Consider the following 19,386-nt stretch of genomic DNA (forward strand, 5'->3'; position numbering starts at 1 on the left):
GACATAACGACACCTCAAGACTGACCCAAACAGCAAATTTTGTTACCTGACTCTCCTGTGGTGTCAGGAAGGAAAGCTCATGGGCCCCGCAGCAGACAGCCTGCTGAAGCGGACACCGATGGGGGCCTGAGAGCCGGCCACGGCCAGGTGACATTTAGTCTCCTGCTATGATGTTCGAGGGTGTTGACTAAGGTATCTGCAGGAGACGGTGCCAAACAGGCTGATGGGCACCTGGGCCACAGGCTCTGGGGTGCAGCCTGCTGGCAACAGGGGGGCATGGCAGCTTCTGGCCAGGAAGTGACACTGACCAGATGACCGTGACAGCCAAAGAGAACAGACTGGAGGGAGAAAGTCCAGTGGAAGAAACCCATTGAGAAGTGGCTGCAGGAGCCCAGGAGACAGGCAGCGGGTGCAGCAAAGCGTTACGTCACACGTGCGGTATCCTCGCCGTATCGCAGCACGGCTGGCCCGCTGGCAGTGGCCATGCAGGTCCAGGGCTCAAAGAGAGGGAGGTCTGGGCAGAAGTCCTGGGCCCATCTGGGGAAGAGGGCTGTGTGAGGCGAGGGAAGGAAGTGGGCAGAGTAGGGGAGAGCAGGCCAACCAACAGGACCGCGGGGACAGGACAGGTTAAGACGGGGCAAAGCAAGCAGCTAACACGTCAGCCACTTTGTTGGTGAATGACACGCCATGTCTCCGTCTGCTCTCGACAGCCTGGTGGAGCTCATCTGTAACCCAGGGGCATCCCAGGCCCCACCCAGCGCACAGCGGCCTGTACAGGTGAAGTCAGGCCTTGGCCAGCGTCCCTCGGTGAAGAAGGGGGCAGGGGATCTGCCGGGGCTGCGCCCCAAACGCAAAGTCTGCCAAGACAGACCAGCTGCATTCCACAGAAGGGCGAGAACAGGCCCCCTGCTGTCCACACGCTTCTCTCCCCTCACAAGTCCCTCTGAAATACACAGGCTTTCCAGAGGCGGGGGGCCCTCACCTCTGGGGTGAACACCGGGCATGACAAATGCCTTTCCTGCATCTGTTGACATGAGCACACGATTCCCCTTCCACCCGTGGGTCCCTGTGGCCCTGCGGGCTTATAGGAGCTGAGCTGCAGGTGCGAAGCCAGCCCTCCTCCTGGGTGAACCCCACTGCCGCTGCAGAGCTCTTCTTCCACGTTGTTGGACTCCATTTGCTAGTGTGTCGAGGCTGCCAACCGTCTACATTCATGAGATGTTGGTCTCCGGTGTTCTGGAATGTCATCGTCTGGAGTGGGTGTCAGGGTGACACTGGTCTCGTAGAACAAGGAGGAAGTGCTCCCTCTGCCTCCGCCCTCGGGAGAGGTTGCAGGGAATGATTTCAAGTGTCTGGTGGAGTCACCCATGCACCCGTCTGGGCCTGGGGCTTTGTTTGGGAAAGTTGTGAATTATCGACTCCATTTCCTTAACTGAAGGTTTATTTAAATTATCTATTTCTTCTTGTGTGAGTTTTGGCAAATTATTTTTCAAGGAATTGGTCCGTCTCAGCCAGGTCATCAAATCTATGGGCCTAAAGCTGTACACAGTATTCCTTTACTATTATTCCTTTAGTTTCTCAGTCTCCATGGGATCTGCAGGGAGGTTCCCTTTCATTTCTGGTCCTCGTGATTTGTATCCTCCCTGTTTTTTTAAATCAGTCTAGCTAGAGGCTTATCAATTTTATTGATCTCTTCAAATCAGTTTTTGGCTTAAATGACTTTCTCTTTTGATTTCATTTTAAATTTTAACTGATTTTGGTTTTAATTTTTATTTATTTATTAAAAACTGCTTTAAATGTTTGTTTATTTTTGAGAGACAGAGAGAGAAAACAGGCGCAGGAGAGGCAGAGAGAGAGAGGGAGACAGAATTGGAAGCAGGCTCCAGGCTCTGAGCTGTCAGCACAGAGCCCGACATGAGGCTCAAACTCATGAACTGCAAGATCATGGCCTGAGCCTAACCAACTGAGCTGCCCAAGCACCCCTCTAATTTTTATTTTCCAGCTTTAGATTTCATCTTCTTCTCCTAGTTACCTAAGGTATGAACCTAGAAACCTAATGATTTTAGAGGTTCCTTCTTTCCTAATCTCTGCATTCAATGTTCTAAACTTCCCTCTGAACACTGCCTCATCCCATAGACATTGATAAGCTGTATTTTCACTCTGATTTCGTCAAAAATATTTCTAAATTTCACTTGCAACGTCTTTTCTGACCATGCCTGCGGCTTTAGAACACAAGGACACTTACCGCCGGGAGGCAGATGGGAGAACCAGGACCAGTGCAGCCGTGTGGCCCCCAGGTCCTGGCCTGGATCTCAACTCTCTGCCTGCTCAGCTGAGGCAGCAGACTCTCGACCACTACAAGCTGACAGTGATCCCAGCGGTGCAGAAGCTGGGAACCTGGCCTTGGTCCAACCGGGATCACCAGCACGAGGGGCCAGAACCCAGGGCCGAACACTCTCCAGCCCAAGCTATCATGTCTTTGACGCCTGGGCACCCCTGGGGCAAAGTGGGGTCCACAGTGGAGACCCCCCCAACTGGCACCTCATGAAGCACACGGCTGTCCCGCAGAGAAACCCCTCCTCAGATGCTTCTGCAAACCCCCCCATCCCCCAGGTCTAGCACCTGCATCTGCCCCGGGCAGCCTCAAACGCAGGCTCACTCAGGAGTGCTGCCAAACGCTGTTTACTTTGAGTAAAAAATAGGCCTTTTCTTTAACAATACATCAAAACAGACTCTCCCACCTTGCCAGTCTCACCAGGTCCTGGCCTCCCTAAAGGTCCCTGGTGCCACCAGGCCAGGCCAGAGCTCTCAGGACGGCAGGGCCCCCAGAAGGGACGAGACGCAGGGGAAGGGAGGGAGGCTGCCGCCTGGCACGTCAGTAGCAGTCGGCCTCATTCTCCCCCAGGACGCCCGCCGTGGCCAGCACATCCTGCAGGAGCGAGCAAGGGCTCTTCCCCATGCGGTCGCTGCTCTCGGCCAGCGCACCTCGAAGGCCCTCCAGGTCCAGAGACCTCAGCACAGCCACCACGGCCTTGGGCTCCAGCTCCCCCAGGGGCTGGCCCTGATCACCCGACTGCCACCTCTGCAGGGCGGCCTCCACGGAGGCCACATCAGGGCCACCCCCAGAGTCCTCCAGGCCGCCGTAGGAAGCAGTCTTGGCCCTCAGGAAGAGGAGGAGGTCACAGGACTTCTGAGCCACGGGTCGGTCACAGTCAAACAAGGCACGAAAGGCAAACTCAAAGAGCTGCACTCGGCAGAGTGGCCGCAGGGCCTGGGCCACCGGGCCAAGTGGGGCCACCGTGGGCGGGGTCACGGCATAGGGACAGTGGGAGCTGGGCTGGCCCAGCGTCTGCTCCAGGAACACTAGCGCCAGCTCAAGGCCCTGGGACCGGACCTCCCAGTCCAGATCCCGGCTTGCCACCTGGAGCACCCTGGCCACAAAGCGCTCTGTGTTAGCCACCACGTCGGTGTGGCTGTCCCTTAGCCACTGGGTAAAGACCTGCATGACGGCCCTCCGGGGGAAGCCCTCTGAGTCTGTGGACAGGATGTGCAGGAGCTCCGCGAGCAGGCTCTTCTGAAGGACAGAGCGAGAGGCAGTGGGAGGGAGTGTGGAAGACCGAGCCCTGCTAACACGCATCGGGGAAGGCAGGGACCCCCGCGACTACCTCCCCAGGCCTGGGGGCTGACACAGCTTTTCCCCTTGGCCCTCTGTTTGCTCCTGTACTTAAGGGGGGTGACCACGTCCGAGGGACAGTGGCACTTGGAAAAGAATCAGAGATTCAGGTGACACACCCAATAGGACTCTGGCCCTAGACCACCCGCAACTGGGTGGCCAACCCACTGGACCCTGGGGATCAAGACAACCACTGGACGTGAACGACTGGCCTCGGGGCCCACTGCCTCCTACCTGCTGGGCCTCTGGGTGCTCGGGGCTGGCAGGGGTGACACACAGCCCCTGGCTGGAAAGCTGCCCCATGGCAGACACCGCGCTTGCGCGGACGTAACTCTCAGGGTCTCGCAGGAGCTGCTCGGTGAGCTCAGGCACCTCGGAAGCGAGGAGCACACGTCTGAAGCTGGCCTGCCCTGGGGGTCCGAGAGGCCACAACCAGCTGTGACCCAGGGCTGAACTTGTAGCTCCCTCTCTTCCTTCCCCAAGGGCAGCCTAGGCGGTTGGGTTCCCAAAGCCAACAGGAAACAATCAGTGTGCTAAGGCCGGGCTGCCCTCCCACAGCCGGCCCCGCGTACCCTGTACTCACCGCCCCAGTGCCGGGTCATCTGGGTCAGGAACTCAAGGCTGGAGTCCCTCACCTCCCAACAGGGGCTGCACAGGCGCTTAGGCAGCACAGGGAGCAGTTCTGCAGCAGGAGGGTCACCTCAGACTTACCCTGCCCCCATCCCCACCACAACCCCTCCGGTCTCCCCAGGCAGGGCCAGGGCTACCTCTCAGGAAGAGCTGGGCATGGGGCTCCAAATCACCGCCACCAAGGGGCTCAGGTGAGCTCTGGAGCCACCGGAATGTGGCCTGGAAAGCCTTCTTCAGAACCTGGAGCAGGCAAAGCGGGGCCACAGGGCCAGGGCGGTGAGGGACAAGCTGGCATGCCTGCCCCTCTGCCCTCACTGTGCTCCTGCCCCTGCTCTGGGGCACAAGGTGGGACCCCAGGTTCAGGAAGAAGGCAGCACCGGGTTTCACTCTCCAAGGCGGCAGCCCCAGGCAGAGGCAGAAGGGGCATCCCGGCTCACGAGAGGCGGGGGTGGCTGCTAGGGGCAGGACGCCCTGCTGCTGGGGAGATGGGGCTTCCACACCAAGACCTGGAAACTCTCCAAGGCCCCCTCCTCAAAGCCCTGGGAACTCGCCAGGCCTCTGTCCCAAACTGCTCGCCTGGTAGCAGGTGGCATAACTCTGTTGCCACCCGAGCCCACCCACCGCCCTGGAGGCAGAAAACCCTGCAGTTTAGATCCCAAGTGGAGGGCCACCTGGCTCCAGCTTCCTTCTCTCACAGAGAGCTCTGCTTTCCGCGGCCTGGCCTCCCCGGCGCTCAGCCCTCACCGCTGGTCCTCACTGGGCTGGGCCCTGTGCCGCTGCCGGCCCTCCAAACTCACTTCACGCAGCGACTCTGGCCCCACAGAAGGCCCTGTCCTGTGAGGCCTGCAGGGGTCCTCCTGCGCGCCTCCCCCTCCTCGCGNGTCTGGGCTTGTGAGATATTCCAGGAGAACAGCGAACACCTGTGTCACCAGCTCCCGGGGCCCTGGGAAAGACAAGGATGAAGCACGACCTTCCCTCCAGGGGCCCCAGCAGCATCAAGTGTCAGCGCCAGGAAGCAGGCACAGAACCCACCACCGGCCAAGGCTGCCTGTGTGCTAGAGGAGACGCAGGACGGCAGCCCCAGGCGTAGCTGAACAGCAGGTAGGTGGGGCCTGAGGGGCACGCTTGCTCACCTGCCCCCTGAGACAGTGTCCCCAGGAAATCGAGGGCCGCTCGCTGGACCCGCATGCAGCCCACCAGGAACGCACAGAGGTGGCGCCCCGCATCAGATGTAGGGGTCGCCGAACCATCGCAGAGCCGCAGTACAGTCACCGCAGCGCCGAGCAGGGGCGCCTGAGGCCAGGGAGAGGGGCGCTGGGGCTGGGAGAGAGGGAGAGTCAGTGCAGGTGGAGGCCTGCTGCTGCTGTGGGCACAGGCCAGGGCCACACTTACCAGTGGCTGCAGCAGCTCCAGGTGGGCCAGCGTCCGGCACAGGAGACCCACGCAGGCCGCCCTGGAGGGGAGGAGCGAGTCCGCCGTCAGTGACGCACCAGCAGTGCCATCTGGTGAGCCTGGAGGCCAAGCCAGAAGCAGCGCTCTGTCAGTGGCGCCTCCCACGTGGCCACCGCGGGCTCTGTGGCTGCCACCCCGCACTGGAGACCAAGACCAGAGCTTGCCAGTGGGTGACACACCCCGGGTGACATGGGCTGGCAGACCTGGGCTCTGAGCCCATCCGCAGGGCTCCCGAGCAGTCAAGCCCAGCTCTCCCCTCAGCCCGCTCCTGGGCCAATCCCACCACTCAGGATGCTCGTCCCTGTGCTCGACATGGGGCCACCAGGCACCCCTGGGTCCCCCTCACTAATCCTCAACATGCCGTGTGGCTGAAGCAAGGCTAAAGGTAGGGCACCTGCTCTGCCCTGGTCACAGAATCCAGAAGCGTCCAGGGGACAAGGGCCAGCCATGTGCCCATTCTGGGTTGGGAACCACCACATGGCGCAGTAACCACCCAGCTGCTCTGGGGCCACGCAAGCTGACGCCCACTGTGGGGAGGCTACCCCGCCAATCCCAGGGCAGGGACACGAGAAGAGCGGCAGCCACGTGTGACAACAGCCTCCACTCCAACACTCGCTGACCCCACACCACAGACACACGCAGGACCCTGGGGCCACCCTCCTGCACTGGCCCACCCGCAGGAAGCAGCGTACTTGGAAGTCCAATGACCGGAGCAGTGGCTTCAAGGACACAGGCCAGGGGCTGGAGAAGGACAGCAAAGGCCTGGGCCCTCAGCGCCTGGGGGCTGAACACAGAGGACATGGTGAGTGCTACTTCCCGACCCCAGGTGAGCCGGCGGCCCCCCTAACGTCCCCAGTAAGTCTGGGGCAAATAGGCTGTGATGGAGCTCTGGACGCTTCCTGGAGAAACAGCTTCTTTGACCAGCACGCAGGCTGCCAACGTCGGACTCCACGGAAGCACCACCCCAGGCCTCAGGAACAGCCCTGTGAGGGCCTGGTCACACGTGCTGCAGTGGACAGTGCCCACTTGGGGCCAGGGGAACAGGAGGGCCCACATCCCGGGGAAGCCCCTGCCATTCCATCTCTGGGGTCCTCAGGCTCAGGGTGGGGTGGGGGGCTACACTAGCACAGAACCCCCCCGGGGCCAGCTGTCTGCCCCCACCCCTCTACACTACCTCTTCCTGAACACCTGGAGAGCCCAGAGAGCCTGGAGCCAGGCCCATGTCAGACACCCAGACCCGCTGGGGAGTGGGTCCTGAGGCAACCTTCACCCCCAACCTGGGCCAACACGACCACCTCTCATGTGCCTGCAACGACCTCCTGTTCTTTCAGTCTCTGGACCCACGCGTCCTTCCCTTTCCTGCAGCAAACCGTCCAGCCACTCAGGCCTCTTGGCTCCCCGCTACTGTCCCAGGGCCCCTAGTAGCCGCCCCAGTGACACACACACCACGCAGTCCAGGATCTACAAGCTAGGGTCGCTGGGGAGGGGAGGGAAGCAGAGGGCAGCAGAGTGAGAGGACCTGGGGTACGAACCTAGCCTGTGTATGGGCAGAGCAACTCCGAGAGTCTGCTCTATCTCTGGGGAGCCTATAAAGCTTTAGTCTGAAATAATTCTGTCTGTACAGCATGCAGGAAGCCGCAGCCTATGGCACTGCCTCTGCGATGCCTGAAATCCTGCCCGACTACACTGCCTCTGGCCACCTCTGGTTCTTCCCTGCTCTCAGAGCTCCCTGGAAGCCCCCTGGCCCTCAGCCATGGCCTGTCCTCGCATAAAATAACCCCCAATCCTTACCACTCCTGCAGTTTCAGGATCCCCAGAGCCAACGGCCCTGCTTGGGTGGGGCTCAGGCGGCTCAGAGTCTGTGCCAAAGTGTCCCACAGACCACAGCTGGAAGAACTCAGCACAGGAGACCTGCAGAAAACCCCAGAAAGAAGGTGATTTCTTTGTCCTGCCCCCCAAAGCCTGTGCAGTGTCCAGTGGGACTGCCACAGCCCTGGGGCCACGCATGCCCAGCTGAGATGGAGCCTTCCCAGATGTGTGGGCTTTCAGACCTCATCTGCTGTTCCCTCTGGCCCAGGCGGTGGCCCCAGGTGTGACAGCCACCCTAAGGCTTCAAAACAAGCGCCCCTAAGTCCTGCCCACTCCCAGCTGCAGCCCAGAGGACTGACCGGGCCACGCTGAGGAGGAGATCCACGAGCGAGTGTGCAGCGGGGACGGGGTCTTTCTCGAGCAGACGGGCCACAAGGGGACTCAGCCGCACCCACAGGACTTGCGTCCAAGGGTCATGGCAGTGCCCGAACGTGGTGGTCAGGACATTTAGAGCCTGTGCGATCTGCGGGGTGGCCGCGGAACGCAAGGACTCCTCGATGTGACCCACGATCTTCTGGGCACATGCCGGCCAATCAGCTGGTGGCAGGCTGGGGTGTCCCTCAGCCGAGCCCTGCATAGACAAGCCCAGGATGTGCACCAGAAGCTGCCCGGCTGCCGAGGCCACAAACAGGCTGGAGTCTCCCTGCAGGGAGAAGATGGTGTCAACGGCACCTGGGGTTGGGGACAGGGGCAGGGAGAGAAGAAAACGGGGTTCAGATGGAACGGAATCCAAAGCGGCTTTAACTGCCACACTTGGGAGCCTCAGGGAAAGAGCGTGAATGAACACTGTAAGCCACAGGGGGCACCGCCAGGGCCCCCGCCTCCCCTCTGCTTAGAGGCAGAGGAACAGGAATGGAGGTAAGCAGTTCTTGACTCTTGGAAGGAAGCTTTGGATTCTAGTGAGATTCAAAGTCATCCTACCTGCTGGTCTGACCTGCAAGCTGAAGCACATGGCGGGGACCTCGAGGGGTCTCTAACCACCCCTCACCCGGTTACCCCACATGGCCCGGCAAGCTGCAGCGATCTCTCTGGCGCATGAAGGAGGAGCAGGCAGGGGACTCACCACAGTGGGCCAGGAAGCGCAGGGAACTGGGGTGCCGCACCAGGGAGCGCAGGCCCTGGATCCAGCCACTGCGCACGGTGGGGGCGGCCCAGGCGGCTCCTCCCAGGGGTCCTGCCTCCCCAAAGAGGCTGGGCAGCAACTCCCCCTGCTGGAAAGCGGAGAAGGAAGTGGTGACCTGGGCGCGTTCCCAGCAGATGGGTACATGGGAAATGGCTTTTCTATCTTTAGGGCTAGTCAAGGCACTTGTCCAGGGGGCTCTCTCACTCTATGTCACACAAAGAGCCCCCCAACCCGGGCATCCAGGCTTCTGGGAAGTGACAGGTGGCCACCAGAGCAGCCACACCAGCCCCAGCGCCGCCAGATCTGCCTTCCAGGACACCAGAAGGTCTGGGTTGTAAATGAAGGTCTATCAGTCCTGTCGGTTTAATTCAGAAATGCTCCCCCCGAAGAACAGGACCACTAACTCCATCTCTGAACTTCCGCCTCTGACCATGACATTGTGCTCACAGAGCCTCAACAGCCTCCATAGACTACTGAACTCCTGAGCTTGGCATGTAGGGTCCACCAAGGCAGCCGCCCTCCTCCAGGTGCCCCCCATCCCAGATGCCCTGGCACACCTCTGTCAGACCTGCCCTGCTTCCCCGCACCTGTTCAAACCCTTCACAACCCAGCCGCAAGCCCACTGCTCCCAGAAAGCTGACACCCACTTCCCAAGCTGGCAGTGGCTTAGGAACACATATGGTGGCCTTCCTGCCACAGGCATTACGTTCTCGTTCACTCCTGGGTTTTAGCACAACGTGCAGGAAGCCCCGAAGCCGCCGGCGTTGCTCACGGGTGCGATCATTCACCCTGAGCCTCTCCTAGGCCCGCAGGAGACACGTGGTCAGAGCCTGCGCCCTGCCTGGGCCACTGGGCATCCTGCTCAGCCACTGCCAGCGGAATGCTGTCACCCAAGGGGGCTCCTCCTCAGGTTACAGCCCCTCCCCAGGGCAGCTGCTAGCCAGTGAGTGGGAACAAGGACTCCAGCAGCCCCTCCCTTGAGTAGTCGGTCTGCAGGTCCCCTGCCTAGATACTGTCCCCGGCTGGGCAGTGGGCTGACAAGCCTGTGGGGCTGTGAAGGGGCAGCCAAGAAAGGGACAGGAGGCCAGCCCAGCACGGGCCCAGAAGACAGAAGAGCAGCCTCTCCCTGCTGACTGCGAGCCTGCACCCGGCCCGGGCCCCTCGGGTCTGCTCACAGCCGGCAGCGGACTCCCCAGGTTCTAGGGGGAGCCCCGCGGCTCCTGCGGGTTCTTACATGAAGCCTCCGTGGTTTCCTCATCTAGGAAACAAAGGTAAAGAGTGCCGAGCTGCTCACTGGCCAGAGCTCCTAGGATAAACGAACATGGTTCTGCAAACCCCGAAGAGGCGGATAAGCTGCAGGTTCTGCGGGCACATGAGGGTTGATCCACACGCGACACGAGGGCAGCAAGCACACAGTCAGGCCCCAAACCCTTCAGCGGCGTGGGTCCCACAGCAGGCTGGTGCCGGCTGCACTGCTCAAGGGACTGCACCGCCCAACCGAGCAGCGTCCGGGAATGGCACCCAGGGTTACTGGGAGGACACATCCCGTCCCCACTGCCGTCCCCTCATCAGGCGACTCCAGCACAGCGTGGCCTTCCCAGGGCTCTTCACACACTGTGCCAGAGAGGAATGGTGAGCCTCCACCCGAGCCGTGAGGTCCAGGAGCCAAGAGATGCCGTCGCAGGGCTGGCCAGGCTTATGTCAGGCACCGTGCAACGAATCCGTGCCCGTCGAAGGGTGTGAAGAGCTGTCGGGTGCACAGCTGGGGGGGAGGGGCTCCCCAAGCCCCCTGCCTTATCACTAGGTAGAGATTCTCACTAGGCCCTCACCCATCTGTCCAAGAGGACTAAGTGCTGGACGAATGGTCTTGGTTAAGCCCCGTGACTGTCTATGTGACATGCACAGCTCTCCTGTCACAGGAAGACACCGAGGCCCAGAGGGCTCACGGCCAAGTCCGTGCAGAGGGCAAGTGTCAGAGCCGAGTCAACCCCAGCTCTGTCTTATCTCAAAAACTCTACCCTTTCACCCCGTCATTCCAAAAGCTTTTCAAAAGAAGGATTACACTCAGGAATAAAAACCCTGCGGTGCAAGTCAAAACACAGGGCAAGCCACGTCTCGGAGACCCAGGGGTCGAGACAGCCGCCCTGCTGCGTGCGCGTGCATGAGAAGAAGGCCGTGTCCTTCTCAGTGGGCTGCTCAGTGGGAGGTCCCAGGCTCACCTGCAGGTACTGGAAACAATCTTCATGGGCTGCAAGCACACCCGCCAGGCGCAGTGAGAAGGCGAGGACTCGAGGACTCAGGTCCTGGGGCTTTAGCACATGGCATAGCAGCGTCACCAGGCAGGGGTTCTCCTGTACCAACAGCAGGCTGGACCCTGCAGCAGACCCGGCCGCGTGGAGTGTCACTGAGGCCCAATGATCAACCTTCCCTGGGCAACCCCCCAGACTCCTCTCCCGCAGCTGGATTCGGTCATCGCGGGGGGGGGAGATACGTGCAACAACCGTGACAATGGAGTCATCGTGTCAACACAGCAAGAGGCCACATACTGGCGAGTATCACCCCCATCACGTGAGCAGTGAGGACAGGAAACACAAACGGCCAGCAAACCCAAGGGCGCTCTATCTTGTTGGGTACAAGAAGGAATGCAAATTAAAGCAGAAGACTGTCTTTACGTCTCAAATGGATACTTTTGCCTTAAACCGAGAGCACTCTATATGAGGGAGGACCGCGAAGAGGCATCGGAGCTGCCTACTCAGCCACATGCTGTTCAGAAGCGTCAAGGCGGGAGAAGGAGAACTGGGGCACAGGGTGGAAGTTTCCCACTGGGAGGCCCTTGATGACATAACTCGCAAAGAACGTGGTTCAGTAAAAAGGAAAAAGAAGAGGGTGCAGAACAGAGAAGGACAAATCAAAGAAGCCAGTAAACACCTGGGTAAATCTAAAAAGCACTGACTTTAAAAGGGCTGCAGAACCATCTATCATGATCACCAAAAGAAGGCTGGAGGACCCACACTCTATCAGACAGACACAACTGTACGAGAAAGATGTAATAAGAGATGAGAAAGGGCATTATAACATAACAAAGGTGTCTATCCACCAAGAAGACCTAGCAATTGTAAATATGCCCCCAACATGGAGCGCCCAAATATGTAAATCAATTAATCACAAACATACAGCAATTCATTGATAGTAATACTATACTAGCAGGGAACTTCAATACCCCACTTCCAGCAATGGACAGATACCTAAGTAGAAAATCAACAAGGAAGCAATGGCTTTGAATGACACACCAGACTGGAATGGGCTTAGCAGATATATTCAGAACATTTCATCCTAAAGCAGCAGAATACATTCTTCTTGAGTGCACATGGAACATTCTCCAGAACAGATCACATAGTGGGACACAAATCAACCCTCAACAGGTACAAAAAAGATCGAGGTCACACCTCACATACTTTCAGATCACAACGCTATGAAACTCAAAATCAACCACAAGAAAAAAACTGGCAAAGACCATGAATACTTGGTAGATTAAAGAACATCCCACTAGGGGTGCAGTTGGTTAAGTGTCCAACTTCAGCTCAGGTCATGATCTCATGGTTCATGGGTTCGAGCCCTGCGTCAGGCTCTGTGCTGACAGCTAGCTCAGAGCTTGGAGCCTGCTTCAGATTCTGTATCAACCTCTCTCTCTGACCCTCCCCTGCTCACACTATCTCTCTGTCTCTCAGAAATAAACATTTAAAAAAAATCCCACTGAAGAATGAACAGGTTAACCAAGAGATTACAGAGGAAATTAAAAAGTACACAGAAGCCAATGAAAATGAAAATATGGGAGCCCAAAACCTTTGGGATGCAGCAAACACGGTCAAAAGAGGGAAGTATATAGCAATCCAGGCATTCCTAAAGAAGGAAGAAAGGTATCAAATATACAACCTATCCTTCTACCTGGAAGAGCTAGAAAAAGAAGAGCGAACAAAGCCCCAAACCAGCAGAAGAGAAATACTGATCAGAGCAGAAATCAATGATATAGAAATTAAAAAACAAAACAAAACACAGTAGAACAGATCAATGAAACTTGGAGCTGGCTCTCTGAAAGAATTAACAAATTGATAAACCCCTAGCCAGATTGATCACAATGAAAAAGAAAAGGACCCAAATAAATAAAACCGTGAATGAAACAGGAGAGATCACAACCAACACCACAGAAATATAAATAATAATACAATATTATGAACAATTGTATGCCAACAAATTGGGCAATGTGGAAAAAATGGACAAATTCCTAGAAACATATAAACTACCAGAACTGCAACAAGATATAGAAATTTTACAGAAATTTACTGTAACCAGTAAAGAAATTGAATCAGTAATCAAAAATCCCCCAACAGACTAGAGTCCAGGGGAATTCTAACAAACATTTAAAGAAGAGTCGGGGCACCTGGGTGGCTCAGTCAGTTAAACGTCCGACTTCGGCTCAGGTCATGATCTTACAATTCGTGGGTTCGAGCCCCGCGTCGGGCTCTGTGCTGACAGCCAGCTCAGAGCCTGGAGCCTGTTTTGGATTCTGTGTCTCCCTCTCTCTCTGGCCCTCCCCTGTTCACGCTGTCAGTCTCTCAGAAATAAATAAAAAACATTTTAAAAAATATGAAAAAAAGAAGAGTTAACGCCTATTCTTTTGAAGCTGTTCCAAAAAACAGAAATGGAAGGGAAACTTCTAAACTCATTTTATGAGGCCAGCAGTACCTCGATTCCAAAACCCAACAAAGACCCCACTAAAAAGGAGAACTACAGACCAATTTCCCTGATGTACATGGATGTAAAAATATCTCAAGATACTAACAAACTGGATCCAACAATACATTAAAAGAATTATTCAGGATGAGCACTGGGTGTTATATGGAAACCAACTTGACAATAAACTATTTAAAAAAAAGAATTATCCATCACAATCAAGTGGGATTTATTAACTGGAATGCAAGGCTGGTTCAATATCTGCAAATCAATCAATGTGACATATCACATTAACAAAAGAAAGGTTAAGAACCACATGATCCCCTCAATTGATGCTGAAAAAGCTTTTGACAAAATACAGCATCCTTTCTTGATAAAAACCCTCAAGAAAACAGGGAANTAAAAATATCTCAAGATACTAACAAACTGGATCCAACAATACATTAAAAGAATTATTCAGGATGAGCACTGGGTGTTATATGGAAACCAACTTGACAATAAACTATTTAAAAAAAAGAATTATCCATCACAATCAAGTGGGATTTATTAACTGGAATGCAAGGCTGGTTCAATATCTGCAAATCAATCAATGTGACATATCACATTAACAAAAGAAAGGTTAAGAACCACATGATCCCCTCAATTGATGCTGAAAAAGCTTTTGACAAAATACAGCATCCTTTCTTGATAAAAACCCTCAAGAAAACAGGGAAAGAAGACTCCTACCTCAAGATCAAAGGTCATATATTAAAGACCTACTGCTAATATCATCCTCAATGGAGAAAAACTGAGAGCTTTCCCTCTAAGGTCAGGAACATGACAAGGATGTCCACTCTCGCCACAGTTATTCAACATATTATTGGACGTCTTAGCCTCAGCAATTAGACAACACAAAGAAATAAAAGGCATCCAAATCGGCAACGACGAGGTCAAACTTTCAACTCTTTGCCGACAACATGATCCCCTATAGGGAAAGCCCAAAAGATTCCACCTAAAAACAGCTAGAACTGATCCATGAATTCAGCAAAGTTGCAGGATGTAAAATGAATGCACAGAAATATGGTTGCATTTCTATACACCAATAATGAAGCAGCAGAAAGAGAAATCAAGGAATTGATCCCATTTACAATTGCTCCAAAAACCATAAAATACCTAGGAATAACCTAATCAAAGAGGTGAAAAATCTATACACTGAAAACTATAGGAAGCTTATGAAAGAAACTGAGAAGACACAAAACAATGGGAAAACATTCCATGCTCATGGATTGGAAGAATAAACATTGTTAAAGTATCGGTACTACCCAAAGCAATCTACACATTCAGTGTAATTCCTATCAAAATAACACCAGCATTCTTCACAGAGCTAGACCAAATAACCCTAAAATCTGTATGGAACTAGAAAAGACCCTGAATAGCAATTCTGAGAAAGAAAACCACAGCTGTAGCATCACAATCCTGGACTTCCAGCTGTACTACAAAGCTGTAATAATCAAGACAGTATGGTAGTGGCACAAGAACAGACACAGAGATCAATGGAACAGAATAGAGAACCCAGAAACAGACCCACAAACATATGTCCAACTTATCTTAGACACAGCAGGAAAGAGTATCCAATAGAAAAAAGACAGTCTCTTCAGCAGATGGTGCTAAGAAAACTGGACAGTGACATGCAGAAAAATGAACCTGGACCGCTTTCTTACACAATATACAAACTCAAGACAGATGAAAGACCTAAATGGAAGACAGGAAGCCATCAAAATCCTAGAGGAGAAAACAAGCAACAATCTCTTTGACCTCGGCCATAGCAACTTCTTACTCAAGACATCTCCGGAAGCAAGACACAAAAGCAAAAACAGAACTCCTGGGACCCCATCAAGATAAAGAGCTTCTGTACAGCGAAGGAAACAATCAGCAAAACTAAAAGGCAACCAACAAAATGGGAGAAGATATTTGCAAAGGACACACTGGATAAATGGTTAGTATTCAAAATCTATACAGCATTTATCAAACTCAATACCCCAAAATGAAAATAATCCAGTGAAGAAATGGGCAAAAGATATGAATAGACACTTTTCAAAGAAGACACCCAGATGGCTAACAGACACATGAAAAAATGCTCAACATCACTCATCATCAGGGAAATACAAATCAATATCACAATGAGTTACCAACTCACCCCTGTCAGAATGGCTAAAATAAACAACTCAGGCAACGACAGATGCTGGCGAGGAGGTGGAGAAAAGAGAATCCTCTTAAATACAGAGAACAAACTGAGGGTTGCTGAAGGTGAGTTGGATGGGCAATGGGCTAAATGGAGGGCACTAGCTGGGATGAGCACTGGGTGTTACATGTAACTGATGAGTCACTGAATTCTATTTCTGAAATTATCATTACACCGTATGCTAACTAACTTGGATTTAAACTTAAAAAAAAAAAAAAAGTAAAAGGTTTTACTGTTGTAAAACAAGATGGGAGTCAGAAGAGGAGACAGCAAAAGAAGACAGGACCAGGCTTGGCTGGAGTTAAAGTGCCCTGAGGTCCCTGCGCTGTCGGAACAGGAGAGACAGATTCTAGTTACCTCTGACTTTTTACATCCAGTCTGTGTGTAAGGGTGGCCACTAAAATCAAGAGTGGAATGCATAACTTCCAAACCAGAAAAAGAAAACATTTAAAAACAAAAGCTTTATCAATCCAATGGAGGGCAGAAAAGGAGGAAAAAGAAACAAAGACAAGGCCTGGTGATCTTTTAAAAAACGAAAGAACACAGACCCCAAGATAACAGTAAGCTCCACAGATGAAGCAGACAGTCTGTTAAAAGAGTTGCTCACCTGCAGCTGACACCCAAGCTGGCAGCACAGTGTCTCCGAGAAGCCAGGAAGCAGCACAGCCTTTGGCGCACAAAGGCCAGGCTTCTGGCGCCGCAGGTGCTCCGCCAAGGGCTTGCTTCTGCAGCGTGGCCGCAGCAAGAGGAGCATGTAACAAACCCGACTTTAAAGCAAAAGGTGTTATCGGTGCTTCAGGAAAAAAGTCATTGGTCGGCAGAGGAAGAGCCTGCACCTACCCGGGCTCACTTCAAAGTGTGCAAAGGGGAGAACAGAACAGGATGTTGAGAAAAAGGGTTGAATCCACCATCTTGGGGCAGGGTCTTCATCTCTCGCTTAGAAACAACCAAGAAAACCGATGAGCAAGAGGACAGCAGGACTGCACAACGTAAACCTGAATCAGGAGCGAGTGTGGACACAGTTCTCTCACCGTGTGGAGCCCTAAGGACCACAGAGCACAGGCTGGGGGCGGGGCGGGGGGGGCAGGTGAACTGCTACTGGGCACCAAGCTTTACACCATGGCAATGAGCCTGTGCGTGGCTTCACTAAAAGCCAATCAATTACACACTTTGGGTCAATTCCACCGTACGTAAATTATACCTCGAAGAAACCTGTCTAGGGTCTCAGTCAGCTGAGTGTCCCACTCAGGTCACAATCCCAGAGTTGTAGGGTTGAACCCCAGGTTGGGCTCCCTCACTGAGTGTGGATCCTCCTTAAGATTCTCCCCCTAGGTCCTTCTCCCCAACTCGTGCTGTCTCTCTAAATTTTTTTTTTAAAGTATAATAAAAAATACAGAAACCTGTCTGAAAGTAATTTTGAAAATGTGACTACAAACTAGGTCACAATGAGGACTCTACAAATAACACAAACGGCAGCATATAGCAGAACATAGAGAGCATTTGTGAAAACGGGGTACTCTGCTGCGACAAAATCCTTGACAGATACAAAGGAATCAAAACGTGAATATTTTCCAAGTCCAATGAAATAAATTAGAAATCAATAATAAAAACACTGAAAAAAATCCATTTTGTAAATCTAAATGATAAACTCTTCTAAATCATTTGCCCTTGAAGAAAAAAGATCTTGATAAAAAGTATGAAATATCTGGAGATAAATTACAGCAAAAGTAATTTAAAGGACACAGCTAAAATGATGCTTTCAGAAAAGGGTGGAGCCTTGGGTGCATATATTAGAAAACAAGAAAGATTTAGATATTTAACTCAGAAGAGAGTAAAAGTGCAGGGTAAGACAAATTAACAAATAGCAGAAATTAATGGTATGGGATCTACCCTAAGGCAATTACCAGCCAGGAGATCAAACATCTGCCATTAGGGCATTATTTCCGATAAGGATCATCAGAAACACAAACCCTAGTAACACTGGTGTGATTATACCCATTATGGTCCATTCATACAATTAATGCCACACGATAAAGTCAGTGTGTTTCACAGAGAAAATACCCACTCTGATGCTTAACAGAGAAAAGGCAAGACACCGAACTTTATGGTGTCGCTTCATTTTTACGAGAAAAATGCAGCTGGAGGCACCTGGGTGGCTCAGTCAGTTAAGTGTCACCTTTAGCTCGGGTCATGATCTCGCGGTTTTCGTTTTGAGCCCCATACTGGGTCTGCGTCTCCCTCTTTCTGCCCCTCTCCCGGTTGCTCCCTCTCTCTCTCCCAAAAATAAACTTTAAAAATTAAAGAAAAAGAAAGAAGAAAAACGCAGCTGTAGTATGGTTAGGGAAAAAGGCCGGAAGGAAATTAAAAAGTTGATGGTTGTTTAATTTTCCTCTTTATGGCTTTGTGTCTCTCAAAGTTTAAAGGATGTGTATTAATTTTATGATAAGAAAAGACTATTTCCTAAAAAAGTAAGTGCAATGACAACAGACTAAGTCTGTCCATGGCCCCTGCAGCCACCTGGCGTGAACTGGACAAGAGGATGCCTGAATCAGAGCTGGAAGCAGCTTAACAACGTCAGGATCAAGTTCTCCTACTCATTCACTCAAGCTTCAACTGGATGTGTCCCCAACTCGCCAAGGGGAATCAGTCTCCAGGTTGTGAAGGAAGGGAACCCAATGGGCAACCCTTTCCCTGGGCAGGGGAGTCCCATGCACCCTCCGGCCTCTGAGCGGACAGACGACGGCAGCACCCTCCACTTACCGGTTTCAGTGATGGTTTTAAACCAGTCAAGCAGCTTCTCCAAACAGGTGTCATCTGCCACAGGCTGCCTGGGGTCGGCCAGGACAGAACAGAGAGCCGGGAGGAGTTGGGAGCACTCTGGGTCCATGATTAGGCTGGAGACGCCTGCAAAGAAAAGGCCAGGGCCAGGCACCCCCAACCCTAGTCACAGGCAGCCCCGGTGTCCGCTCAGGCCCCAGAACTTCCACCGCAGGCCAGGGGTTGCAGGACCACAATCCTCGGAGGGAGTGCGGCCGAGGGGGGGCGGGGGGAATGCTAACCCTCAGCCTGGGTGATACTGGGAGGTGGTCCAGAGCTAGCAGGGCCCTGAGTTCTGGCCGCCCCGGCTGGAAAGGAGTCTGCTGTAAACCACGAGGTCTCAGGAGCTCAGAGCCTGCCACCCCGAACTCTGGTGGGAGGGGAACAGCTGATACTCACCCCAACAGCGCTTGGGCCAGTCTGGGGTGCGGGCCTTTTGGCGCAAGGCGCGCGGACAGGGGAAGAGCGTCTAGCCAGGGGTCAGCAGGTCTGCATCGGACAACCCCGCAGCCAGCAGAGTGCAGGGCAGAAGGCGCGCCGTGCCGGGTCCGTCCCTCCCGCCAGCGTGTGCACCTGCGTGTCCCGCCTGGGAGGGGACAGGGAGCCCGTCGGTCACGCGGTCAGGGAGGGCTCTCTCGCAGCCGGGAGTGGGTCTGTTTGTCCGTCCCCAGTGAGGCTTGGTCCCTGAGATGGGAGCCCTCCCTGAGGACCGCGCCTCTGCGTCGGGCCCCGGCCGCCCGAAGGGCCCAGAGGGGGCACTAGGCGGCGGCCGCGGTCCGGCTGGCCCCAGGGAGCACCAGGACACCTAGCCCCTCGTCCCGACTCCGGTGGTCCGCCACCCCTCCCCGAGAGCGCGCCTCGGCGGCTCCG

The 19,386-nt window shown here is 53.9% G+C and overlaps 1 protein-coding gene across 1 annotated transcript; it reads right to left on the reverse strand.

Annotated features, from left to right (window-relative positions):
* Positions 1-2,666: 2,666 nt before the first annotated feature.
* BRAT1 (BRCA1 associated ATM activator 1) lies at positions 2,667-19,386 on the reverse strand. Its single transcript, XM_077758844.1, has 14 exons — positions 18,916-19,386; positions 18,460-18,603; positions 10,967-11,121; positions 8,688-8,835; positions 7,924-8,296; positions 7,547-7,666; positions 6,448-6,539; positions 5,696-5,814; positions 5,437-5,623; positions 5,048-5,246; positions 4,441-4,835; positions 4,257-4,355; positions 3,908-4,083; positions 2,667-3,574 (listed from the first exon to the last, which is right to left on the reverse strand). Exons 2-14 carry the CDS (start codon positions 18,584-18,586, stop codon positions 2,876-2,878), a joined length of 2,889 nt encoding a protein of 962 aa, XP_077614970.1. The 5' UTR covers positions 18,587-18,603; positions 18,916-19,386; the 3' UTR covers positions 2,667-2,875.

The sequence above is a fragment of the Crocuta crocuta genome, unplaced genomic scaffold (assembly GCF_008692635.1).
Source record: "Crocuta crocuta isolate KB4526 unplaced genomic scaffold, BGI_CrCroc_1.0 scaffold273, whole genome shotgun sequence".
In the NCBI taxonomy this organism is placed as follows: domain Eukaryota; kingdom Metazoa; phylum Chordata; class Mammalia; order Carnivora; family Hyaenidae; genus Crocuta; species Crocuta crocuta.